Source organism: Penicillium crustosum, assembly GCF_028827405.1.
Source record: "Penicillium crustosum strain IBT 35664 chromosome Unknown utg000005l_segment0_segment0, whole genome shotgun sequence".
NCBI classification, from domain to species: Eukaryota; Fungi; Ascomycota; class Eurotiomycetes; order Eurotiales; family Aspergillaceae; genus Penicillium; species Penicillium crustosum.
Genome location: NW_026623126.1, coordinates 2,466,904 through 2,493,828, shown reverse-complemented (window position 1 = coordinate 2,493,828; position 26,925 = coordinate 2,466,904). Strand labels below are relative to the sequence as shown.

General features: G+C 48.6%; 7 protein-coding genes across 7 annotated transcripts; 4 read left to right on the top strand and 3 right to left on the bottom strand.

Annotated features, from left to right (window-relative positions):
* Nucleotides 1–1,587: 1,587 nt before the first annotated feature.
* On the bottom strand, nt 1,588–3,837 carry N7487_011631 (tryptophan synthase; the record flags this gene model as incomplete). Its single annotated transcript, XM_056879361.1, has 3 exons — nt 1,588–3,252; nt 3,304–3,620; nt 3,702–3,837. 3 exons carry the CDS (start codon nt 3,835–3,837, stop codon nt 1,588–1,590), a joined length of 2,118 nt encoding a protein of 705 aa, XP_056724680.1.
* A 441-nt stretch (nt 3,838–4,278) lies between these two features.
* Nucleotides 4,279–6,034, bottom strand: N7487_011630 (uncharacterized protein; the record flags this gene model as incomplete). The annotated part of the gene is made up of 4 exons (XM_056879360.1): nt 4,279–5,004; nt 5,079–5,621; nt 5,706–5,852; nt 5,912–6,034. 4 exons carry the CDS (start codon nt 6,032–6,034, stop codon nt 4,279–4,281), a joined length of 1,539 nt encoding a protein of 512 aa, XP_056724679.1.
* Nucleotides 6,035–6,846: 812 nt separating this feature from the next.
* N7487_011629 (putative MFS transporter) lies at nt 6,847–8,555 on the top strand (the record flags this gene model as incomplete). Its single annotated transcript, XM_056879359.1, has 6 exons — nt 6,847–7,344; nt 7,396–7,456; nt 7,522–7,748; nt 7,811–8,207; nt 8,263–8,394; nt 8,446–8,555. 6 exons carry the CDS (start codon nt 6,847–6,849, stop codon nt 8,553–8,555), a joined length of 1,425 nt encoding a protein of 474 aa, XP_056724678.1.
* Nucleotides 8,556–8,908: 353 nt separating this feature from the next.
* On the top strand, nt 8,909–11,575 carry N7487_011628 (transcription factor domain-containing protein; the record flags this gene model as incomplete). The annotated part of the gene is made up of 6 exons (XM_056879358.1): nt 8,909–9,086; nt 9,152–9,201; nt 9,264–9,280; nt 9,381–9,473; nt 9,530–10,091; nt 10,148–11,575. The coding sequence occupies 6 exons, from the start codon at nt 8,909–8,911 to the stop codon at nt 11,573–11,575; spliced, it is 2,328 nt and encodes a 775-aa protein (XP_056724677.1).
* A 419-nt stretch (nt 11,576–11,994) lies between these two features.
* Nucleotides 11,995–14,424, bottom strand: N7487_011627 (putative C6 transcription factor; the record flags this gene model as incomplete). The annotated part of the gene is made up of 4 exons (XM_056879357.1): nt 11,995–12,925; nt 12,970–13,083; nt 13,157–13,993; nt 14,051–14,424. 4 exons carry the CDS (start codon nt 14,422–14,424, stop codon nt 11,995–11,997), a joined length of 2,256 nt encoding a protein of 751 aa, XP_056724676.1.
* A 3,641-nt stretch (nt 14,425–18,065) lies between these two features.
* On the top strand, nt 18,066–23,566 carry iml1 (GTPase-activating protein IML1; the record flags this gene model as incomplete). The annotated part of the gene is made up of 2 exons (XM_056879356.1): nt 18,066–20,812; nt 20,923–23,566. The coding sequence occupies 2 exons, from the start codon at nt 18,066–18,068 to the stop codon at nt 23,564–23,566; spliced, it is 5,391 nt and encodes a 1,796-aa protein (XP_056724675.1).
* A 650-nt stretch (nt 23,567–24,216) lies between these two features.
* N7487_011625 (putative sugar hydrolase) lies at nt 24,217–26,810 on the top strand (the record flags this gene model as incomplete). Its single annotated transcript, XM_056879355.1, has 6 exons — nt 24,217–24,249; nt 24,320–24,434; nt 24,491–24,554; nt 24,622–25,277; nt 25,337–25,614; nt 25,674–26,810. 6 exons carry the CDS (start codon nt 24,217–24,219, stop codon nt 26,808–26,810), a joined length of 2,283 nt encoding a protein of 760 aa, XP_056724674.1.
* Between the last annotated feature and the right edge of the window lie 115 nt (nt 26,811–26,925).

Genomic DNA, 26,925 nt, shown 5'->3' with positions numbered 1-26,925 from the left:
AGTAGAGGTAACTTGGCAAGGTAATGTCGCTTGCCACCGAGAATATAAGGGTGGTCGGTTAATGGAAATAAACGAGGGGCTATGTCGGCTTTAGTCGGCATACCGTATCTTCCCGATTTGGAAACTTGTCCGGTCGTAGATGGTGACCCCAAACCACGCCACGCCCGTCATATCGGAAAACTAGGTTTTCGGTATCCTACCGGATCTAGCAAAGCTAAATACATACATTTAGAGCCATACATACATGAAGGATATTCACCAATGAAACGAGAAACATCAAACTTATGAGATAGCTACTAACTATAATGTTGAGAATGTGCAAAATTAATCCAGGCTTTCGTCGAGGCCACAGGTCTCCGCTTCGAAAATGGGTTCGATAAGGTTTGGAAGTACCCCCACACCCCACACCCCCACGTTCTTACACCCCCACCTGGGCACATTCCCCGCTCATGACTATGGCGTCGTCGTGCGCAGCCTGACCGAAACTCACCTTGAAATGATGTGAAGGTCAACTTCTGGCAGCCATCCAGCTCTTCTCCAACTTGCTTTTCTTGAGAGTGGGAAATTGCCTCGCATCTAGAAAATATGTCAGAAGACGGAGAGAGATCAATAAAGGGATCAAACCTCCGCTGTCCCCCATTATGCTGACCCCATTACTGTTCTTCTGCTAGCTGCCCTACCGTCGCCTACATCATATGCCAACGTGCTATTCCAACTAATCTCACATAGCGACCAGGTAACATACCTCGAAATCTCCTGCCGAACAGCCCAACAAAACAGGTAGACGAGCTGCCGCCTAAATTAGTACAGCAGCATCCCTCCCACCACTGTAAGCATGATGGAGGCCATGGTTTGTGGGCTTTTCTTAGAGGCCAAACGAATTAGCTTTCCGACCTAACTTTCATTGTCGTTACCGGCGCCTTTTCGTATCGGCGCTATCAAACATGTCAGAAAGAGTTCCCAAAAGAAGCCCCAAAAGGAGTCCAAACTTACCGGCCAGCACGCGGGAAAAAAAGGAGATAAAAGAAACAGTATAAAACGACATTTTGATCGTGTAGTACGTTTCAAAATTATTTGAATGTGAAGTTCCTACATGCGCGCATGGAATTGTTTTGTAGACTACATGGAAAGCAATGGTAGGGAAGGAGCGAGGCTAAAATGTGATGTCAGAATTTAATCAGGTCAAGAAATAGCAATTCATATGTATAGTGATATAGATACAGCAATATTCAAATATTGAAGCGCGGAATAGAATGACCGCACATCGTCAGTTCAACCATTGACCAATTAGTATTTGTTCAGGCGCTAAGGTGTTACTCTCATGCTAAACATGTCTATCGCGTTTCTTAAGTTCAGAGTCTGGGAAGAAAATGATCTTCCTACCTGACGTGGTACTTTGTACTGAACCCTGGATTATCTCCATCTACTATTACGATGGCTCGTCTTCTCACAATTCTCAACAGTTTTTCATTTTGTATCGGACATGGTAGTTATTTTCAACGATCAACCTCAATCAGGGAAAGGTCAAAAGATTTCAGAATTCAGACTTCAATTCACAATTCTGTTCCACCTAGTCAACAGAAACCTTTAGGCATCATCAACCCTGATAGCAGACAAAATATGAGCCACAGTTTCCACATCCTTGTCCCCCCGTCCGCTAAGGCAAACAACAACATTGTGCCCAGGCCCCAACTCCTTCGCAGCACGCACAGCCCCAGCAACAGCATGAGAACTCTCAAGCGCAGGCATTACTCCCTCACGCTGACTGAGCAACGAAAATCCCCTCAGGACCTCCGCATCAGTTGTCGGAGAAATGACAATCCGACCAGACTCCCTCCAACTCGCCAACTCAGGTCCAATACCAGGATAGTCAAGCCCAGCAGAGACAAAATGTGTTTTGCCATTCTCTCCATCCTCGTGCCAAGGTAAAAAAGTGGGCAACCCGTGCACGATACCAATGGACTCCTCACTCGGACCCGCCATGCACCCACGACCCCCCTCAACGCCAATAAGAGCAACAGATGAATCATCAAGGAAGGGGTAGAACAGACCAGCAGCATTCGATCCACCACCAACACAAGCAACAACCGCATCAGGCAGTCTACCACCATTTATCGCAGTGAACTGAGCTCGAGTCTCGGTGCCAATGATAGTCTGGAACGTGCGCACGATAGTCGGATACGGATGCGGACCAAATGTCGAGCCGATAACAAAATGCGTGGTCTGCAGCTCCTCCCTCCAGACACGGAAGGCCTCATTGACTGCGTCGCGGATGGTACCCTTTCCGCCGTCGTATGTGGCATCAACGGGGATAATCACGGCGCCGAGGATGCGCATGTGCATAACAGCCAAAGTCTCGCGTTCAAAGTCCTCGGATCCCATAAAAACGGTGCATTTCATGCCGAATTGTGCGCATAGAGTTGCTGTCGCGATGCCGTGTTGGCCAACGCCTGTTTCGGCGATTATGGAGGTTTTGCCGAGTCGTCGTGCGAGAAGGATTTGGCCTAGCGCGTTGTTGATCTTGTGACTACCTGTGTGGTTAAGGTCTTCGCGTTTCAGCCAGATGTTTGCTCCGCCTGCGTATACTGATAGGCGTGAAGCTAGGTGGAGGGGAGAGGGTCGGTTGGCGTATGCTGCGTAGGAGTTGATTTCGGCCCAGAAGGCTGGGTCTGCATTTGCTGTGTTGAAGCCATTTTCTAGCTCTGTGAGGCCTTCCGTGAGGGATCCTGGGATGTATTGACCGCCGAAGTTTCTCAAGCTAGTGTATGTGTCTCTGAGATTGGTGACTATGTCGGTGTCTTCGGGTGTATCACCTGCGCCATCATAGCAAAGATAGACCGTAGTGGAAGACATGGGTTGGTTAGCTTGCTTTCTTTCTGGTATGACAATTTGATTCTCAGTGCGTCCAGCAACTCGAAGACAATACTCCTTGACCGTCTGAGCACCAGTTCCAGGAGCTGCATTTCCCTGTACGTGGACGATTGGGCAGCCGATGACGACTCCTTCAGCGACACGAGAAATATCAATAAAATCTTGTCGGGTGTTGAGACCGCATCCGACAGCTACTGGGATTGAGTTCCCAGTGCAATCATGCACATGATGGACCAGATCCCCCGTACTCCCATACGGCTTCTCATGAGTTCCGCTAACTCCCATACTAGATACAATACAAACAAATGAGTTAGCGATATTGCAAAGCATCTCCATATGAGCATTCCGGGTAGAAGGATCAACGAGGGGATATACGATAGTCTGGGATCTGGATTAGCCAAATGCAAATGTAAGCCTGAAAGATGGATATACAGACCCTTTGGATTTGCACAGGTCACCGGACCGCACCGCGTCTTCGGGAGAAAGGTCGACAATGATGAGCCCGTCTACACCAGCAGCCTTGCAGTCTCGAAGTAGCTTATCCTCTCCGTACGGGTATTCACGCACGGGGTTGTAGTACCCCACCAGCAGAACGGGGATAGCCAGACCTCGTTTACGGGCTGACTTGACCATCTGTAGGATGTATGAAAGTTGCACGCCGTTCTCGAGAGCCTTGGCATTGGCCTGCTGGATGATTGGGGTTTCAGTCATGGGGTGGCCGGCGAAGGAAATCCCAAGTTCGATGATGTCTGATTAGGGGTTATAATTAGCTGGTATTGAATATGGGATGGTACATGTCACAAAAGACGGGAGGAGTAAACAATACATACCTGCACCTCCGGCCTGCATGGAAATCATGATGTCCGGTGTTTCGCCAACAGTGGGATAGCCAGCTGTCACGTAGGTGATCAAGGCAGCGCGGTTTTTGGCCTTGCATTTTGCAAAGGCTTCTTTGATGACTTCCATATTGTGGTAGACTAAGAAGATAACACGGATACCCTGTTGAGTCGAAGGTGCTGTCGCACTGTCACAATATAGTGGATGGAAGAGATGAAAGAAGGAAAGAGAGAAACAGAGGCGAGGGGTGAGAGGTGGGAGGTGACTTGGAATTATTTGATCTTACAGTCTCAGCTTCTCACTTCGATATACTGTGGGGGAGGTATTTTTGTCTAATGTCTGCTTATTTGTTCCCCATATCCTCTCGTCTGGTCAGAACATTTTTCTCTCGTCTATACCCATTCATTCAAAATATCTTCTCCCAATGGCTTTGATTTTATTAGTATATTTGCAAGGCTCTGAATTTTGAGTATAGACTGTTGATTATATGTGCCATGGCGAATCAACGATCGCACTACCAAGTGAAGCATAGTGGCCCGTTCCGACCCCCCAGCCTACCTAGTAGTTCAGCTATTTACCTACCAACTGTTCACCCTCCTCGCTAGATCCAAGACTCGAAAATTGAATGTTGCGAATAGCATGTCCCTTCCACATGAGCAACATAACAAACATGTAGGAAAAAACTGCAAAGAAAGCCATCATACCATAAACCCAGCCAACATCAACAGCCTCAACCCAAGGATTGATGTAGAAACTAATAGTCAATCCATAGACAATGCGATAAGCACCAATAACAATACCTGCCTCAGCTGGATACCGCGTAAAGCACTCGACAACATAATTCACTGTGACCGGAACACTGGCCAGCGACCCAATAGTCACAATAAAAACAGCCAGCGCGAGAACCATATAGTGCAAATGATATTGCAAAGCGGCACCAAAGATCCCTAGGCCAATAGGGTTGACCACAAGACTAGGAAGCCATAGGACATGCAGTCGATACTCGGGCTTCCAGACACCGCCGTTGTACCGTCGTGCCAGTGCCAGAGGCAGCCAGTCGTTCAGATAGTGACCGTAGAATTGGACGACAATGATGCCAATCCAATGGCAGAATGTGAATGCCGCATTTTGCTCCAATGAGAACCCGTAGCCACCTTCGGAGATGGGTTTCTGGAGCCATACCGGCGTGAGTGCGTTGACGCCCACGTAAAATCCAAAGGAGATGAGTGTGAATATTCCCATGATGATCGTCACCGGACACATTCCAATTAGAAATGGGGTGATTCCAACTTTGACCTGTTCGACTAATGTTAGATCGAACCCATTTTTTTATGATATGGGACACAGCATCGGGCTTTCCATGTACATACCGTTTCTTTCCAGGTAGTCGGCAAGACAACCCTCTGCCCGAAGAAGAAAGTAGCGAATCTATTGGCCAGAATTCCAGTTGGAACATCTGGGTTCCTTTCAAAGCATTCACGATCGAATCCAGTTTCTTCGAGGAAACAGAAGCAACAGATAAGCGTGAATCCCAGCAGACCGACTGTCCACCAGAACTCAACGGGGAAAAAAGAGTGCGCAGAAACAAAACCCGAGAATGTCGGACCGGCAATCGTTCCGAACAAAAACGCCATGTGCAGCGCAGTAAAAGCGCGGCCACGCTGATGCAAGAAAAACATATCGGTTACGATGCGAGGGCCAAGCACCGTAGGCACGGCACCGAAGAAGCCAGCAAAGAGCCGGGAGATCACATATGGAATATAGTTACTAGGGTCGGTCATGACGGCGCCCCAGATCTGGCATACTAGCGTAAATAGCACACACCAGAAGATCACAGAGCTGCGACCGAGCATGTGAGATATCGGGGCAAAGAAGAATGGGCCCGCAGCCATGCCAGCTAGGGCGGCTGAATTCTAGTGGATGTTAGATGGGTGATAACTCGATTTGATAACCGTGCAGAGTTTAGAGTCTCGAAGAAAGTGAAGTTGTAGACTTACCGCATATGACTCTTCCAGCTTCGTCTTGTTGTACAGTTTCTCCTGATCAGCCAGATTAAGCTGTCCCGATAAGGGCGCGATGGCACCGGAGAAAGATGCGAGGCATAACACGGCCAGTAGTACATATTTGCGAATGATAGGCCAGTTCTGGAAGGATTTGATCAGTTCGGTTTCAACGAATGATGTTCGAGGGTCTACTGTCATACCAGAGGGTCACGGGGGTCAGCACTAGGCCGGGGGACCAAGACAAGGTGAGCTGTATGGTGCTTTTCCATTGGGGGTAAGAAGGAAGGGGATGCTTCGGCTTCTTTTACTTCCTGGTGGTCCATAGCTGACTTATATTATGTCAGTATATTGTGTCTCTAGGGCTAGTGATCAAGGGCCTCTCCCAAGAGCTGGGGTGTGTCTTTTTGCTATCCCTTGCGCTGTTGCGTTGGTGTCTCCCCTTTTTTTTACAGCTGTGCGACACAAGATATCTTGGCGGGCTAGCTTGCAAGCTTTAATTTTGCCAAGCTCTTCGCCGATCTTCTTGTACGAGCAGGGGAAAGCTTGCATGGGGACGCGTCAGCTTGGCCCTGGGGTCAGTTGTGGGCTGTTTGGTGCGTAACATGGAGCAAGTCTATAAAGCATGAGAATGTTCCCCAACATATTCTGCATCTAGAACAGATTATGAGCAATTGTATTGAAGACTGTCTTGAATTTGTGTGTTGTTGAATCGGTGCTGAGGTGGACAGGGGAAAAAATTAACGCCTGATATTTCAGGGATCAAAACCCGAAATGGCAGATGAACTTCAGCCTCACACAGTCGCAATCATTGGCATTGCCCCTGTTATCTCATTATCTCGTTATGCCCGATCGATTTGACGTGACTCACAACTTCATATGCAAAATACAGATGTCGGCCACCGAAGCCGATTGCCCTATCCGATCGATCCACATCGGAGGAAAAAGCTCCACGCGCAAAAAAACCAGGCTTCGGCGACAACCTCAACACGCCGAGGGGTCTTTTCATACAAAATGTCCACCGAATCCTGTTAAATTATTTTCTGTGTACATCATTTTACTACTTTAGACATGAGGAAATCATCAATCAACCTTTTACATCCACAATATACCATCTAATCCCCCTCAATACCTAATCATGGAATCCAGACCAGACCTTGAGTCCCAAAAACCAACCCCACAGGTCGATTCTCCCCACGACTCGGAATCAGAAGACGGCCTGGCCCTAAAACCGCAGCTCTCAAACGCCTATGGTATCCCGACATGGCGAAAATGCCTCATCCTTTTTATCGTTAGCTGGATGACACTGGCTGTCACATTCTCCAGTACCTCACTATTGCCCGCAACCCCGGAGATCGCTACCGAGTTTTCTACTACATCGGAGATTCTCAATGTTACCAATGCTGGTGTTCTAATTGCCATGGGCTTTTCGTCTTTTATTTGGGGTCCTATCACCAACCTATTCGGGCGTCGCAATGCCTATAATGCAGCTATACTTGTGCTTTGTGCATGCTCGGCTGGTACCGCCGCGGCGATCAATTTGCATATGTTTATCGCAATGCGCATTTTGGGAGGCTTTACAGGTACCTTCTTCATGGTTGCTGGGCAAACTATTCTTGCGGATATCTTTGAACCGGTATGTCAGTTTCATTCCGATTGTTTGCCGGTTACTTACCGGGATTGATAGACTGTGCGTGGAACGGCCGTCGGCTGCTTTATGGTTGGATCTGTGAGTGGGCCTGCAATCGGTATGTTTAAATTGTCACTATTTCTATGGGTGTCGTCGGACCCAAGTGGCTAATTGTTTAATTAGGACCCTGTATTGGCGGAATCATCGTCACATTTGCTCAATGGCGCATTATCTACTGGCTTCAATTCGCGATGACTTTACTCGGCCTCATCTTGTCTTTTCTTTTTGTGCCAAGTATCCAGGAAAAGAAACGGGACTCCGAGAAACCCTTGAAGTTTTGCACTGTTATGGGCATGTTCAACCCAATGCGCGTCTTCCGTCACTTTGTGTATCCCAATGTCTTTTTTGCAGTAAGCATCATCTTCCAGTACTGGGGTTGTACCTTGTCAAGTGATTGACTAACAAGCAACAGTGCCTCACATGTGGTCTCCTTGCCACGTTCCAATACACAATTCTCACATCAGCCCGCTCAATCTTCAATCCACGTTTCAACCTGACGTCTCCCCTCATCAGCGGCCTATTCTACCTCTCCCCGGGAATAGGCTTTCTGGTCGGTAGTGTGGTCGGTGGCAAGCTATCCGACCGCGCCGTGAAGAAATGGATTATCAAACGAAACGGGGTGCGCCTGCCTCAGGACCGATTGAACAGTGGTATTGCCACTCTTTTTGGGGTCCTCCCGATTGCAACATTAATCTACGGCTGGACCTTAGAGGAAGAAGTGGGAGGTATGGTTGTGCCAATTATCGCCGCTTTCTTTGCAGGCGTAGGGCTTATGGGTTCTTTCAATGGACTGAATACTTATACGGCTGGTGAGTGCTATCTATTTGATATGCAAGTACCCCGAGCTAACCATATATCTTGCAGAGGCTATACCACATGTTCGTTCGGAGGTCATCAGCGCAAAGTATGTAGTGCAGTATATCTTTGCTGCCGGAGCGACAGCGGTCGTTGAGCCGTTAATCAGCGCTATCGGGGTAGGGTGGACATTTACAATCTGTGAGTTCTCTTGACGAGATCATGAATGGGACATATCTAACGATTATTCAGGCGTATTCTTCGCTATAATAGGAGGCTTCCTTGTGCTTGCTATCACAAAATGGGGCATTGATATGCAGCGATGGTCTGAAAGGAAGTTCAGCCTTGATGCGAAGTCTTGACCGCAACAAAATGACGCTTTTTTTTCACTTTGATTGATTTATGTTTTTGCATACGAGGCGATATGAAATGCCTGCATGATAGAGTTAGCTTATATAGATCGCGATAGACAGACATGGCTCAATGATTTCCTAGAATATAATACATAGATTTAAACATATAGAGACTCGAGAAATCAGCTTCAAGACATTCAAATACACTTTCTTCGTTCCTACTTAATGCAGGTATACAGCATATTAGGCTCGTCTGGGCACACTTTCAAGGTTGGGCCTTCAAGGTTGCTGCCTGGGTGCCCAGGTGGGCACCAGCAAATTGATTAGTCAGCTATACATCGGCCAAACTCCTAAATCACCGAATGATCGGCAAAGAACTTCAATTCTCCGACCGCATCCGGCGATTTTCTTTTTTTGCACAATCTGAAAAGCCCGATGATAGCGAGAAGAGGGGGAGTATCAGATGGCGCGAAAAAGATGTGCCCCAACAGAAGAGCAAGAGCAGGAAGGTCGGGAGTCTCAAAAAAGGAAATTTGTTGCGTGCGTATTCCACCTGCATATACCTCACGCCGAAGCCACCGAGCACTGACGTATGGTATCAACAGCTGCCGAAGATGCCACTCGCATAAAATCAAGTGTTCTGGAGATCAGCCGTGTAGGAAATGCTGTACAGTCGGACTCGCTGATGAATGTAGCTATGCTACTCGGGATCGACAGGTGAAAGTTAGCGAGAAGTATGCGATTAAGCCGCATCCTATTATTAGACCAAGCCTTATAAAAAGCTTGTCTATTGCACTTGTCGGGCCAGAGGCTAAAACTGTCTTCTCCAATTAGCTATTTAGATCAGCTCCTCGCCGAGAATCAGCGGCTCAAGGAACGGTCGATCAGCTCGGCTCAAGTTGCCGAGATCAACGACCCGGCGCAGAGGTAGACATCCTTTGACTTCCCAAAGATGACCCGCAACATGCTGAGACGTAAAACAGAGTCCCTTCCAGGGCAGCGGATGCTCCTGATGGAACAGAAATTCAAAATCCATTGATTGGAGATCGTGCCTGGTTCCACCGGTATGATCCCTCCTCGCCACCCATCTACATCGGCGAGGCAGCATGTTCAGCATTCGCAACACGCTTCCGACGTTTCTTGTCAGGCAATAGTGCAATGCCACATATTCCACGAACTCAGTATGAGCGCGAAGAGACAATCGCCACGGCGAATGAATCCGATATCCAGTGGCCGAGTCTCCACCATGCTCGGTTGTTGGTTCGAATAGCGATCCACCAGATTGGGCATCTATACCACCTCATGATGCGCAAGTCAACGTTAGATAAGCTAGAAGAGATCTACAGGACACAAGACTTTGACTGCGCGGCTAACAAGTGTAAATTCTTCGCCTTGTTCGCTTTTGGCCAGGCCTATTCAATCCGGTCTGAGCCCAATTCCGGCTCTAGGGTACCGGGCACATCGTACTTTGCTCGATCAATGGGATTGGTCCAGATCCTACCGGAGAGAACTAGTGTTACACACTTGGAAACCCTGCTGTTGTTGGTATGTGGCTCAGCATGTACTATTGTTGGACATCACAGTACTTACCATATCCCAAGTCTCTTTTCTCATACTATCTCAACCGGCGTCATTCGGCGTACGTGCTGATCGGAAATGCCATGCGGATGGGGCTGACAATCGGCTTGAATCACAATATCCTAGAATCACAGGTCATCGACCCAGTGGAGCGCCAACACCGGATCCAAATATGGTGGACAATTTACATCTTCGACCGGATGTGGGGATCCAAAATGGGCCTCCCAATGCAAATCCTCGATGATGATATCCATGTCGACATGCCTTCAACCATCTCTCCACGCTGGCGCCACGAAGAGGAACTCTCCGACTCAGACTACATGACCGCCAACATCAAGCTGGCACGCATAGTCGGCGAGACAATCACCAAACTATACAGCCGGCGAAAATACCAAGAGACCTTCCTACAGCGCGTTCAGAAAATCCTCAAAGCCCTGAAACACTGGGTAGAAACACTCCCCGAATCCCTGAGACTGAACATGGAAGACCTGGAATCGAGCAAGAAACCCATCGTCTCCCTCCATCTGTCCTTCAACCAATGCGTGATCCTAACTACGCGGCCAACGCTACTGCACCTCCTAATGACACTAAGCAAAAAAAGCAAACCCCGGCCCGATACCACCAATAATACCGGTGGGGCCGGGGCTGAAGCCGAAGGCGAAGAGCTATCTGTTTCCCAGCCCGTTCTCACTCTGAGCGAAGCATGTATCCATGCAGCACGGCACTCCCATTCCATGATCCTGACACGGTGGATCAACGGATCCATGCCGACCTTCGGCTATTTCCACGCCCACTACCTCTTTTCCTCCGCGTTGATCTTGGCAATGTCCAGCTTTGTTCCGATCGGCAACCCGACTGATATGACCGGATTTGACTCCGCACTAGATCTACTACGCTCCATGACCGAGAATGGGAATCTAGCTGCCGCGGAATTCTACCATAACCTCGAGCAGGTGAAGGTTTGTTTGGCTGCGTATCGGGGTTTGAGGCGGGGTGAGGGGAGTGCTGATGTGGCTGCTGGTGGAGGAGTGGTACCTAATAACAACGCTAATGCTAGTGGTAATGCTCGCTCTGGCACTGGTGCGCTAGCTTTGTCTGGGCCTTCATCCGATTTGGCAACGGCTACTACTCCTTTTTTGAACACTTTGCCGCTGAATCCGCCCACATCTACATCGGCATCGGTGTCGGCATCTATACCTCCACCGTCGTTAATACCCACAACACATGATGTCCTTGCTTCTTCTGCCACCCAGACTGTCCACAACTATGACATCGATACATATACCTATCCCTTGAGGGATACCGTCGGCGGGTACACGACCGAAATGGCGTTTCTAGAGCCGACCATGCAGGATTTCCTGGCGCAGTCAGATATCGATCTTGGGCTGTTGCACCCTGTTGATACATTCTTCAACGAGGCAGAGAATCTATATACATGCCATGAGTTTTGACCGGGATTAATCAGGGCGAATGAGTCATCGATAAGTATATGCACGTTCTAGACCTAGTTGTTCTGCTTTAAGCTGAGCGACTCGACACTCTAATACTCAAAGATGGTATTTTTGTGAGCAAATGCAGGACACAATACTATGAAAATATACAAGACTGTTGTGATAAGACACAGCCAACTTAAAGAAGCGTATTGACGAAGATAAACTGAAATCATAATTGAGACGTCAGATGAACACGTATTTCCAACATGACAAGGGACGCATGATAGATAGAATGAGTTGCATCTTATATGTCATTAAAACCAGCAGGCAAAAGCAAATGCATCGCCCAAGGCCGCTTCCCTCGCCAATCAAGTCAGGGTATTAATCAAACTTCCATAACTACATGAGATATGAGGCACGTTGAAGAACCCGAGCGCTTAGAGTTCGGTTTCCACGTCAACATCGAACCCAAACTTCGATCCATGTCGTGAAAGAAGGTCCATGCAGATAAGCCAGGCTCGCTTGGAAGAAAGGTCTTTGGATGACATCACTTTCAAGAAGCGAGTTGCCTTGTTGATCTTCTTAGTGATACCAACAGCCTTGGTGGTGCCTACATGGGTGCGAGTGAGGAGCTCGGTGAGGAGAATGGTAGTCGATTGCATGATATTATGCAGGATGCACCACCATGGAGCGACGCCATACAGCCAAGTCGAGTCTGGCTCCTTGGGCAACAGTTCGAGCATTTGACCTGCTATCTGAACACACAAGGATGCCATCTGATCACACACTGTTCCCGGGGAGCTTGGTTCAGATTGTTGAAATAGACGCTGGATACAGGGTTGCAAGATTATCAGCTTAGTAGCGTAGAATCGAAAAGCAAGACCAGCACGCTGCTGTAGAAATTGATGAGTTGTGTCTAGCATTGTGAAATTAAACTCCGCCGGGAGACGAGACAGCCAGTTGTCAGCATGGTTGTTTAGCGTGGGAATGGCGGTTTCGATATCATGCCATGACTGCCGTATTGCTCTAGGAGCATACAGAGTATTAATCGCCTCCCGTAAGATATGAGCTAAGTCCACTGCATACAAAAAGTACAGAGAAGAGTTGGGTGTCAGATTCTCTGCGCCCGTCTGGCTGGCCCTTTCTTCTTGTTTCCCCTTGTCTGCTCCATGTCGTTCCGGTATCCTTAAAGTTGTACTCTCTTCTGGTGAAGCCGTCACGGTATCGGAGATTAAAGAGGCGAAGAAGGCATTTCGAGTCCTTTGGTCGGTAATAACTTGCGCAACACGCTTATCCCAGAAATCCTCTTCTGCGAAGGGCACAGGGAGGGGCGTAGAGCAAAAGATCTCCCCGTGCCAGGTGGACGGCCTGTCATCTCACATAGCATAATATCCAACGTAAAGAGCGCCCACCAAACCCGATATCGAAGTTTTTTCGAAGAGTGGGTGATGCTCTCGCTCTCGCTTCGAATGTTGAGACCCATGGTCACCGCCGATCGAATTGCAAGTCCAATGAGTCTCCATGATCTAGATGAAGAAGTCCGACAGGTCAGATATAAATCACAAAGAAATAGATAAGGGCTGAAAAGGAAAGACCAACCTGTTAACTTGGCCAACAGATAGGAGGTAAAAAGTAGCCAAGCCCTCCACCTGTGCCTGTTGCAAGTCGGGATGATGGAGCAACACGCTACCTACATTTAGCCTCCATGCCCGTGCAAAATAAATCTGATGGTCATCGCAATTCGGTTGGGGTTGATCGGCAAGGAAGGCATGTCTGGTCGCAATGGCAAACACCAGGTTCAACACTATAATCCATCGTTTCCCAGGTCGCACGTTCGGATTCGCGTAGAAGGATCGGTACTGGTTTAGAAATATTGCTTTTCCAATAATCGGAAAAGTAGGATGGACGACGTGAAAGTAGGTCTCAACGAGCTTATTAGCGATTTGTTGTGGAGGCCGATGGGCGAGGTCGATATCGTCCAGAAACAAAATTTCCGAGTCGTTTTGGAAGTAGTTCACAGAAGAGATGGAAGGAAGTTCGGTGGTCTTTTTGAGTCCTTTCAAACTTTTATGGTCAAGGTCGCGTTTGAGTCTGTACAACCATACCATCTCCGAATGTTCACCCACAAATCCCGTCGCCTGTGCTTTCTCATCACGGTTGAAGTCCTCTTCAGTGTAGTCTACAGTACCTGAGGGAATAGATATAGGACTAGCATCTGTACGGGAAGAAAGCACTGGTTGGTTGATGGGGCTTGATGGGTTGGTGAATAAGGCAAGGATAGGGGTAGAGGGATTGACTTGGGTGAGCGGAGTGCGTGCATTTAGCTCCCTCAATGTTTGATCGACCTGTTGGGCCGACGAGGCATCGAGTTTGGGATAAAGACCGCGGAGCAAGGCATCAAAGGTTTCAACCCGTGTGGTTAGATCGTTCAACTGCCTATTACCTGTTAGAGAAAAAAAAAGTACTGGAAAACTAAGCGAAAGGGTTACCAACTTCACCATCTTTTCCCTTTTCCGATCGCCATAGGAGCACGGGACACCGGCATCTAGGCATCGATGACAGGTTGGACGATGGCCACTACATTTGGCCTTGTGTTCACGGCAATTTTCACAAGCCCGACTGACTCGACCACTGCTAGTCCAACTACTGGGTTGTGCGTTCCGGGGGATAGCCACCTTAGCATTCACGCGGTCGTTTGAAAGATAATCACGGATATCACGGTTATCACGGATATCATGAAGAGGGATATTTTCGGTATTGAACTCGAAAGGAGAAGGTTGCGGGTATCCAGGCACGGCCCAGTCATAATTGATTTCATTTTCCACGTTCGGATATTCGGAATACGGAGTACCAAAGTTCTCACTCATATTGTTGATATAATCTTCGAAAGGATTTGATCATAGGAAGGATACGATCAAGGGTTTTGTCGCCAGACGCGACGTGAGACGCTAGCGGAACACTCATAAGCCACACTAGCAGAACTGAGAAAGAATTATCCCCCTTGCACAAGAGTTTAATAATAAAAAAACGAAAAGTCAAAAAAAAAAAAAAAAAAAATACCAAGTACAAAGTACAACATAGTAGATCCCCCTCCTGTGGGTATTCACAAGTGGGGTTTCAACCGAAATGGAGCTCTCTGGTATGCTGGAGGTCTTTGCCGGGTTGCCACTAAGAGTAGCGCTAAAGAAAATAAGCGCTTTGCTCTGCAATTTGGTATTTTTGAACGCATGAGGATGGTCATTGTAAACCTTTCCTGTGGATATGGCTGTGCTGTATCGCAGGAACATTGGCCTATGTGGTCTGTACAAGCCTTGAAGCACCCAGGATAGAATTTCCATATGAAACCTGCTCGCCGATATGCCACGAGAGATTGACTCTCTCCCTGTACTAGGGACAGGTCAGTGACGTGGAACGTTCTGAGTCGTATCGCCCTCTTTCGGTCCGAGAATCACCCGTATTCCAAATATCGATGATAGCTTGGCATTCAAACGACCATCTTTGTTCGAGGACCTGGCGGGATATATCATGAATCTATTTCACGAGGCAACATTGTCTTGGTGATCAGAACCAGATACCACCGGCAGCAAGACTATCCGTCGGATCTCCTCTCCCTTCAGGGCTCTTGGGACAGTTTGCAAGAGGATCGTTGCTGTGCTTTCAAACCCCCGGAAAAAAACTGAAGCTTGTAACAAGGCATGACTAGGTAAAATGTCAATGCTTTTCTTTCAATCAAATAGTCTTCTTGCCCTTCTGACTTGCCTCGGTTTCGGTGGGTTGGTACTCGTTCGCCAGCAAAACAGAAGACCCACCAATGTCGACACGCTCATTATACCCCAGAGGCAAACAAGACGACAAATAATCATGACCTTATTGATTGCTGTGACTTTTGCTGGATTTCCGGAACTCTTGTATACCAACGAGTCGGCGGGTCGTGTGTGATTGTGGAATCCTACGGTAGATAATCAGCAGTCGGATGTCTGCGGCATTGCAGCGAAGAGAGTAATCCAAGAACGCGATAGGCCTTCGAGGGAAGAGAAGAGGGCACTCATCCTATGCGTTATCAACGGTGATGCTAACTCTGGTGGTAAAATTATGGCACGGGCCCAAAGGACCGGACCTGTCTATAGTTGGACAATGCTCATCAAGAAGTCTTCGCCCAACCATAGCCCTTTTTCTGGCTGCAATGCTCGAGTTTCTAGTAATACGCGATAATGATCTGCGAGGCATTTCGAGAACCGAAACTCTGCAATGAGCATTTAAACCAGCCAAGACAGATGACACAAACGTGAACGAAAGCAACGGTCTTGGTGTTTACACCCCATTGCAGCTGTGCTATACAGTTTTAACGAGCCACGAGGCTATAGGAGTGACCCCAAGCCCCGGGGACATGTTGATGGCATGAAGCATGAGCAATTCTGTGATACTGTCGAACCAAGGTTGGCCCACCACCTGATTAGATCACACCGAGAGGGCTCCGATGCAAGGAAATGGCCATCCTCATCATCATTATCACCGAAATCAAACCAGAACGAAAAATGGACTTCCTCACTTCCATAAGAAAGGTTTCGAGATTAATCGTTGATCGCGCCTCGTGATTTCGGTTAATTTCGAGGCGCTAAGCTTTGATCCCCAGGGTTTCACGGTACTGTCAGCCTCCGTGACAGTGCATCGGTGCATGAACTAAGCCTCAACGACCAACTTTGACCATCGAGTATGAAATATACACCAGACATTTTCAGCGGGTACTAGCAGTTATAATTCTGGCCCCTCAAGGTGCTTTAATATGTGAGGATAGGGATGGACTTGGGAGCAATGCGCCCGTTGCTCTTGCTTTTCCTGTGAGTGCAACATATGCAAATTCGCTGGCCATCATTCAGAGTCATTCTTTTAGGGAAATCCCAGAGACGAATTGAGAAAAAAAAAATTCCCTCAAGCTCGGTGTTAGGGGTAACAAGAGGTGTCGTTCAAATTAGGCGGAGGCGATAAACAAAGACTCGGGGGGGCAACCCGGAAACCAACTCCGAATGGCATCCGAACCAATTAGGGTCCCATAGAAGAGATCAACATCGCCTGTGCAGCTTTTCCGCCCCTGTAATTCAGGCAAAATTCGAATTGTCGATCCCAGCCTATCAATTGCGCCATGGAAAATCCTGTGGATTACGGAAATTAAGCCATGTCTTACCCTGCTCAAGGGAACCACGACCAAGCACGGAGTACACCCAAACTCACGAGATAAGCTTTCCATTCCTCTTTGATGCAGGCGGAGAACCATGCCAAACACCAAAGAAGGAGATTGGGGGTTTAAATTTGCCTCTTTGGTCAAGATTGCACTGAGAGGGGTGTCGTGCTAGGTATTCCACTTCCGGAGGGTTTCGTGTGCGTGTCTATGTGATTACAAAACGAATGACTTGATTTGTTATACAATTGCTGACCCCAAAAGGCAGAGCATTTGAGTCTACAGAGTACAATCGGTGGGCTCAGTCGCACCTACAATAATCACAACCTGCACCGTGCGCGGCGCAATCATACTTTTTGCTACTGATATATGCTACTATACAACATTTATATATACGATGCTCGCTGGACTTTCTTTTTTCCAAGAATCTTCTTCTGCTTTTTTCACTTCTGTCTGCTCAATGCCGCCCGGGCATACATACACTTGACCGGGTTATGATGATGATGTTATGTTGAGCCTACAAGGCGAGAGGGCAGAGAGAGGAGAGAGTTGTATTAGGGGAGACAAGCTTCCAAAACTATCTGCAAACGATCTGTTCCCCATCCTGGGTTATAGCCTGATCTGCCAGGCACCCCTTCCAAGCCCTCTGCTGACATGTAAGCCGACACTGGTCTCAACATATTATGGTCGAATTGTCAAATTTCCCAAGGCAAAAGCTACCGGTACAAAAGGGCATAAAAGAGATCTTCAAAGGTCATAGTCACAGGATTTGTTTTTCTTTGTTGACTTTATCGGTCTCAGCGGATTGTTCGGTTCTACAACTGACTATTGTTATGAATCCAGCTCAACCCGAGAGATAATCTACCCATCATAGTGTAGGCTATAAAATCAAGTTTCAATTTTTCATGCCTATAGTTGGGGAGCAAAATATGTGCCACTCTGTCGGCTGGAACAGTCGTGCATCCGTGGTTGTTTTATACACAGTGCTAACTCTAGAAACATGCGGTTTAGGGCTCAGAACTAGTTTTCCCCCAGAATTCAACCATTTTCGACATTATTTCCTAATGGATTTTCGGGAGAGCAAAGAACTTATTATCCATCAAGTTCATTGATTCAATTCATATGATACCTAGAAATCAACGGCTGTTATTGTATGCGTCATGGATTGAGGTGTATATTTTGCCTTAGGCATAAATATCATGTGACCAAGTTTGTTCACGTGATCTTGGTATCTCCCCTTTGCAAAGGTTATCTCTCGCAAGAACTTATGAACGTATTCTGATATTTGAATTGACTAATTGCAGTGAAATGCAAGCATAAAGGCATAAAGAAATGTCTTTGCGTGGGCCCATGCGGCGGTCGCACTTGAGGCAAGTGAGCGCGGCGAGCTTGGAGAGCAGCTCCACCCACTCACTGGAGACCTCGAACCATGGCCACGACCACGACCAAGCTACAGATGACCGGACCGTCAGGCTATCCTCGGCAAGCTGGACACGACATCAATGCACGCTTTGGGTGCATGATGAGACGTTTTCACGTGAAGAAATTTTGTTGAATCCAACGGCTTTCGGCGAAACTGAGGTGCAAGTTGGTGACGTTGTCGAGATCCTGCCTATGCGGGTATCTGGCGATACTGGTTATTCTACCTTAAAGCCCGATGCGGCGTCGAAGGCTGGTCGCGAGAGTCATGCCGAACTCAACTCGGCGTCTCAAGCGGATAACACCTCGAAATTCAAGACTCCACTTCAAAACCGCTGTCTATTTGTGGTGAAGGCCTTACCACCAGAAACCAAGGCTCGGAACCCTCAATTAGAAATTTCAGTGACAAACAACATTGCCAACATATTTGGTTTCAAAAATAGAACACAGGTTCTATTGTCGATTGTGGATCGAGAGCAATGTGCGGCATCTCATGTCGACATCGCCTTTCGCGATCAATACATGGTCCGATCGGACATGTGGAGACTAGTCATGTCGGAATTATCAGATAAAATCATATACAAAGGACAAAAGATCATGTTTATGGGGAGCATCAAAGCCACTGTCAAGAACATCTTTATCCGAGAGAAGAAATGCCTTTCGGGATATTTCTCGCCAAAAACGATCCCTATTTTCCGAAGCGAGTCCGCCAAATATGTCCTATTCATCCAAATGTCGAAAGAAATGTGGAACTTCGACGCGGAGGGAACTGGTGACATCCTCTTCAGTCGGGTTATCAATGGTTTCCTACCGGAGCTCTTCAAGAGATGGGCTAGTTCGGATGCAAAACATTTGGTGACCATTGTGCTGTTCACCCGAGTCGAGTATGATAGGCCCACCCATTCAAGTCAACCTAAATTTAGTGCTGGGAACTTCAACAGCAAGTCTGGGCCGAACAAAGTTCCGACTCGAGATTTCTACCGTGTGGTAGTAAATGATATGGCAAGTGGCTATTGGACAACCATCCTAGACGAACTCAAAAGGGAATTCAGGACCTTTTTGCGAGATGTGTCAATCTTGAAACTGGACGACATTGATGCTGTATCTAGCAGTGGTATCAAGAGCTCTTCCAAGCCAAATATAGCCACCATTGCCGGACACCCAAGTTCGGCTCTACGAGGAAACATCCTAGAGGCCATTCATCTCGCCTCTGCTCACCTGGCTTTCGATCATATCGATCGAGACATGGTCCACACTGGTACCTCGATCATTGTCATCACCCCTGGTAGCGGCGTTTTCGAGGTCTCTTACGAATCCTTAGCTTCTACAACAGAAGCCCTTGCGAACCGAGGCATAGCGATTGACTTGGTCTGTTTGAGTCCGATGCCTCTTCATTCTGTCCCACTCTTCAAATACCGGGAGCCAGTGGAACATCCTGGGGATTCGGGAGGGCCTGGATCCAGCAGAGTTAACAGGGACATGATGTCTTCTGACATCCATCATTCCCTTTCCAGCATTGTGAGCAGATCATCATATCTTTCTCCAAGCTCATACCTGTCTGCAACTAGAATGAGGGAACGGGCAACACCTCAAGCCAAAGACTGGAGCTTTGGTATTCCTCATTGGCTTGACATCTCCTATTGGAACCCTGAAACATACCGAGAGGCCCGGCGAATCTTGAAAAAGGACCCCAATGCGCCCATCTCTCTTACTGTCACTCGGCCTTCAAAGGCGTTCACGCCACGAGTGCGTATGTATGAGATCCAAATGATGGGGGTCATGGAAAGTGAACAAGCAAACATCACAATCCCTTACCTTACTGAAGGCCGCGGTGTAACAAGACCAGGTGGATCTTGGCCCGGTTACAGTTCAAGTGGTCGTGCTCCTCCTAAAACCCGTTTCGCGAATCCTTCATCTTTCAAAGGGCAACTTAGCGATAGTCTCCGCCCGGGATCCTTTATTCAAAACGCGGCCGGCCAAAATGAGTCGAAAACTCAAGATACGCAGAGTTCACGCAAGGCAGTGATGTCTTGGATGGACCAATACGATGAAAACATTTTCACCGTCTCTCCGAAACGACGCCAGGCCACCAAAGCGCTCAAGGCAAAGCGACCCAGTGAATCAGAAGTCCAGGCTGCTGGGGGCGGAGTGCATGAACGGTTATCTGCTCGCTCCATCACGCGCCTCCGCCATCATGAAACGAATCCAGCGGACGAGAATGATTCTCTGCACTCTGGGCCTCGAAGAATTGACTCGAATATGACCACACCAAGAAGCCCAAGCTCGGGCAATAGCATGTCCCCCATCAAACCAGCGTTAAAAAAGGCGCCAGCGCCAATGGCCTCACGGATTTCCCGGACGATTAGCTTTGCGCTTCGAGGCTTAAGCGCTACTCCACCTAGAGCCGTGGCAAGCACAGGGGTCAATGTGGAACATGCCAGTGCCATGCCCATGACAAACCAAAGAACTCCTGCCGCATCAATTTCCGATGCAAGGAGCATTACTTCTTTAAGCCCGTCAGAGACAGCATCGACTACGTCAGTCTTCGAGATACTTTCGCCGTCGTCAACACCCTCCAAGCCTTCCCAGACTCCCGCTAAGCCGATCTCCATCAAAATGCCCCCAAAAATCCATCAAAGGAATCCGAAACGCCAGAGCAGGTGGGCCCCCATGGATCACTGTTGGTGGAAACGCCAGCGAATGAAGTCGGTCGGGACCATGCTGAAGATCATCCGAACGATCACAAGATCGAAATCACTCTGAACCATAGTCCGCGTGAGCTACATATGCGCAACTCCCCAAGCAAAGCCTTGTCTCCATGGGTCCGATCTGTCAATCCATGCAATACCCCTAAAGATGTGCTGCGGGATACTAGTTGGTTTGGCCGTTGGCAACATGCGTATCCTCGCCCTCCACATGTGGCGGTCGTAAAGTGGAAGAGCTTAAAGTCTCCTGCAGTGCTTCCATTGACGACGGAGGAATTCCCAACAGCCAGTGAGCTTGCTTCGGACTATCTACAGACACCATATCGTGTCTTTCCAAATGAAGATTCTGAAGGCATTGACGCACCAAAGACACGCGGAGTACTTCTACGAGAAATGATCTCGCTACGGCTTTCTCATGGCTTCCAAATCATCATTGGAAAGCATGTAGCCGAAGTTTCCGCGCAGCCCGGCCTTGAATCCTTGAACGTCTTCGACTTCCGAGGTCTAGAGCGCGATGGGCTCACATTGTTTCTATCCAAGGGCAACACGATCCACCGCCTTGTCTGCATCCAAGGGGGAGAAGTTGAAGTGACCCGCTTTACGCATCAAAACTCTGCGGTAATCACTTCTCCCAAGAAGCCTACCTTTACTCTATATCAACCGGCGATGAAAACAATATTGAGCGCCGAATATGAAGTGAAGAATATCAAGCTGGATCCAACTTCCGAAGAATACAACTGGAACTATGCCGATAATTATGTGGCTGGTCATCGAGATTATCTCCAAAACCCGGCCCAGCAGCTGCATTTCTGGCGAGTCCGTTACGTCTTGATTCCGCTCCAACTCCATGCCAATTCTCGGCGAAATTTGCAGACTTCCCATGAGGATAATGAGGAAGAAATTCATTTGCTTGGGATCAGCCAACTAACCCATATCTGGCAACGGTACAAATACGTTTCGCCCGAGGAAAAGCTTTTCGAGAAGTCGAATCCTAAGCGAGATCAGAATCCTTTGAACATCATGTACCAAACGCGCAATCCATCTGAGATTGTTACAGCAGAGCTGGACCGTTTGCTGCTTACAGATCCAGGGCTCGACAATGCCCCTGCTCAGCTCCTACCCGAGTCAGAACTGTTGGACAGATCCAGCATCAGTCTTATGTCATTAGCGCAAATTATCCAAGGCGAAAAGGGTGTCCGGATGATGGACCGACGGTGGCATTGGAGGTTGCACTACAATTGCTTTATCGGATTTGAATTCACAACCTGGCTGTTGCAAAACATACGTGATATCGATACCCGTGAACAAGCAGTCAAATTTGGCAACGAGTTAATCGATCATGGGTTGTTCCAACACGTGGAGAAGAGACACAATTTCCGAGATGGCAACTATTTCTATCAAGTCTGTGCCGATTATCGTGTCACTCGCCCAGAGTCCCGGGGAAGCTGGTTCCCTCAACTGAGACCAGACAAATCGATGCCATCAACACCCGCCATTGGGACTGCCAAGGACTCTCCCGCCAGTCTCAAAGCTCGATCAGACAGCATCGACGAGCGTATACCACAAACCCCCAACACTCCCTCCAAAGCGAAGAACAAGGTCGCAATCATGCTGTCCAAATCTATGAAATTCGATGTTGATCCACGCAAGCGATCGAATCGGCCGGAAGTGATTGATCTCCACTGGGACCGACTACATAACCCCGAGAATTGCTTCCATATCGAACTCAGCTGGATGAGCACAACTCCCAAGTTGATTGAAGATACCGTGCTTTCTTGGGCCTCGACTGCCGACAAATTCGGGCTGAAATTAGTACAGGTGCCGATCGCCGAAGCATGTGCTATCGACAAGACGCAGCCATTCCGGAAACCCTACAAAATCAAACTCAAGGTCCCGCCACCCAAGGGACCACTGCACACAGTGTTCAACAATGCGTCGTTTGCGCAACCTGGTCCGCCGGATCGCCTGTACTACCAGAAAGCCATATTACGGAAGTTTGATTTTGTACTGGACTTCGAAGCCGCCTCTGCATTCCCCGCAGACGTTGAAGTATCCTACTCCTGGGGAAAGCCCGATTACATTTACCCGCAATTTATCCACCGAACTGGAAGCATTCTCGCGCAGATCACCGACGAGGGCGATTTCCTCCTCCTTGCCAATCGGCTGGTGAGTACCCGCAGCGCCGTGACTCGAGACGTAGGCCGTTTTGAGAGCCACAATCGGTCCGACTTCCGGGGCCGTGCGGCAAATCACGACGGGCTTGACCGTGTCTCACCCCGGCTTTCTCCAATTGCCCGGCCCGTTCATGACATTGGCAGTATCGGCAGCCCACTTACCCCATCCGGATCAGCAAGCATCGACTCGGCGAACCTATACCGCGCACCGGAAAACGTTCTTAACGCCCTAGCCGAGTTCTGCGGCGATGCAGTCCAACTAGAACAGTTCTACTCGGAGTCACATGCTCGGCCGTCATCTACGAAGGTGGAATCGACTACCACAAATGTAATGGATGCATCGATCCCGTCGCTTGAGCTTCCTGCGAGCGTAGTCAGTCATCACATATCACCGCCGCCAGGATTACCATCCCGGATCACCCGTGAGTCGCGTGAGGGACTGATGTCACCGGAAGTTACACGGGCCAGGGCTCGAGGGGAAAGTCTCAGCTACAATGCAAGCCCTAGGAGTGGCAGCTTACGACCCTTGATCTAACCATTCGAAGATACCCATTTGACGCTCTGATGATTTTGTACCCAAGTGGAATACGATATTAGCTACATTATTGTCTTTTTTTTTTGTGTGTGAAAAACAAAAGTCACTTTATTTTATTCGAACCCGCGTAGTTCCGTACAGATTTTACAAATTTCGATATTGATTTGGGGGGAGTAAAAACCTATCCAGTCTTTCATATGAATATAGCCCCTCATCCAGGCTAAAGCAAGCCACCAAGCATTTTAGCCTGATATCAACCATTCAGCCGCCATTTTAACCACACGCTCTGGTTGGTCAATATCCCAATCCAACGGCATCCCCAAATCCCCGAGGTTTTAGCCCCGCCTTATGTGCTACCCCGAGCTCCAGAAAATAGCGGAGCTCTACTGCTGGCGAATGCGCTATTCAGAATCAGGCCATCGCGGACGATACACCGTGTCGAATGAAGCAAGTCTAGCTTCCCCATGGCGTACCGACGTAAAACAAAAAGAGCTTGACTGCCCTCTCTATCATTCACTTCCTTGTTCTATTCTACTTTTTTCTTCTATCCCAAGCTGAGAGATAGCCACCAGATATCTCTGGGGTAGCTTATACAGAACTGATTCCAAGGAGAAGGAACTCAAGTGGGATTACCTGCCTTTTCTCTCAAGATGAGGTTCACCGACGGGATGTGGCTCCTGCGGGTAATTCCAATCCCTTCTGGTTAATAAAGTTGGCATGGAATGAATACTGACACAGAGTCGGACCATATAGGAAGGCGTCAACATCGAGTGGATGAGCAACGTGGAGCGGTTTTCAATTGAAGACGACTCGGTCAATCTACTGTTGAACAAGTTCCAGGCACACCGAGGGCACACTCTCAATTCGCGTGCGCTTTCAATCCTCCCTTGATATAGAAATTCAAAGGTTAACAAAAGTATACAGCGACTGTCTCCGCGACGCTCACCTCACCGGTAGAGGGAATTATCGGCGTGAAGCTTGTTCACTGGTAACTACCCCAAGGGCTCAAACCGGAGCTCTCAAGTTTGATGTTTGCAACCACTAACAGCATCCAGGGCGGGCCAAAACGACAACGGTCCTCACTACCACCTGAACAAGACCACCGGACACACCAAGATCCAGCACGACAAGGCCGAAAAGAAACTTAACTACACAAGCGGGTCACTCAACCTGGCTCTAAACACCTCCGCCAATGAACTGGCCCTAGAATTCCAGTCTCCAGCCGGTAAGAAGCTGACTGGTCAATCCTTCCGCTCTATCGGATACGTGCGCGACCAGCGCACTGAAAAACATCGCTATGAGGACGGCATGTATGCCGAGCGTCAGGGATATATGCTCGCGGGCCTTGACCTCGGCGTTGGTGAGAAGGTCTACGGTCTTGGAGAGCGGTTCGGGCCTCTGGTCAAGAACGGACAGACGGTCGATATCTGGAATGAGGATGGCGGTACCTCTTCCGAGTTGGCCTACAAGAATATCCCCTTCTATATCAGCTCCAAGGGATATGGTGTTTTCGTCAATCATCCTGGCAAGGTTAGTCTGGAGGTACAGTCTGAGCGCACTACTCGCGTCAATATCTCTGTGCCTGGCGAGGAGATTGAGTACTTTGTTGTGTATGGAGCTACGCCAAAGGACATTCTCAACCGGTACACTGCTTTGACCGGCCGGCCAGCCTTGGTTCCATCGTGGAGTTATAACCTCTGGCTTACTACTAGTGAGTTCGAGATATAATTTGCTATGTGATGAATAAAAGAAACTGACTTTGTTTCAAAGGTTTCACAACCAACTACGACGAAGAGACCGTCACTGGATTCCTTGATGGGTTCCGTGACCGCGATATCCCCCTCGGCGTCTTCCATTTCGATTGCTTCTGGATGAAGTCCTATCAGTGGTGCGACTTCGACTTCGACTCGGAGATGTTCCCAGATGCGCTGGGATACCTCAAGCGTCTTAAGGAGCGCGGTCTCCGCATCAGTGTCTGGATCAACCCGTACATCGCCCAGGCATCACCACTGTTTGCAGAGGGCAAGAAGAACGGATACTTCATCAAGGTATGTTAGCACACAAGAGAATGATACCAGAAGAAAAGAACCCCACTAACAATTCATAGCGCACCGATGGCTCAGTGTGGCAATGGGACTTGTGGCAAGCCGGCATGGCAATCGTGGACTTCACGAATCCCGCCGCCAGCAAGTGGTACAACGCGCACCTAGAGCGACTAGCAGAGATGGGCGTCGACAGCTTCAAGACCGACTTTGCCGAGCGCATCCCAGTTAAAGGCGTCCAATATCACAATGGCGCCGACCCCGAGCGCATGCACAACTACTACGCCCTTCTCTACAACAAGACCGTGTATGAGACACTCAGCAACCGCGTCGGACGCAACCAGGGTCTCCTCTTCGCGCGCAGTACCGCACCAGGCGGACAAGCATACCCAGTTCACTGGGGCGGTGACTGTGAGAGTACGTTCGAGGCTATGGCTGAGTCGCTGCGCGGCGGACTTAGCTTGATGCTGTCTGGATATATCTTCTGGGCGTCTGATATCGGTGGCTTCGAGGGTACACCACCACCAGCGCTGTACAAGCGCTGGGTGCAATTTGGTCTGCTGTCTACGCACTCGCGTCTGCATGGATCGTCTTCATTCCGTGTGCCGTGGATCTATGGAGAGGATTGCTCCGATGTGCTGCGGGACTGCGTTAAGCGCAAGATCTTGCTTACTCCTTATATTCTGCAAGAAGCGCTTAAGGGACATCAAAACGGCACGCCGCTTATGAGGCCGCTTTTCTTGGAGTTCCCTGAGGATCTTAACACATATGCTATTGATACACAGTATCTGTTTGGCCCCAATTTGCTGGTTGCGCCGGTGTTTACCGAGGAGGGTGAGGTTACTTTCTATGTTCCTCGGTCTCCTGATGATGAGGCTGGGAAATGGATCTCGTGGTTTGATCATTCCAAGTCTTATGAGTCCGGTCGTTGGTACACGGAGACTCACGGCTTTGATACCATGCCCATTTTGATCCGTCCCGGCTCTGTTACTGTCACCAATCCTACGATCAAGGCCCCTGATGATGATGCCTTGGAGGGAATTGAGTTGTTGGTCAATGGGCGTCTGCGGGCTGAGACTACGGTCGAAATTGTCAACTCGGCTCAGGCAGATGAGATATTGAAGACTGTCCGAGTTTCTCCTACTGAAGATGGAAAGGTTGAAGCGAGTGGTCACAGTGTGAAATTGGTTTACGTTGCCTAGATCCGTATTAAATAGAGAATGAACTTCATGGAACGTATGTCATTTGGTGTCAGATTGGTCAGGATTCATATTAAAAATGTAGGGGAAGAGCCCCCACAGGCAGAACTAAACTTCA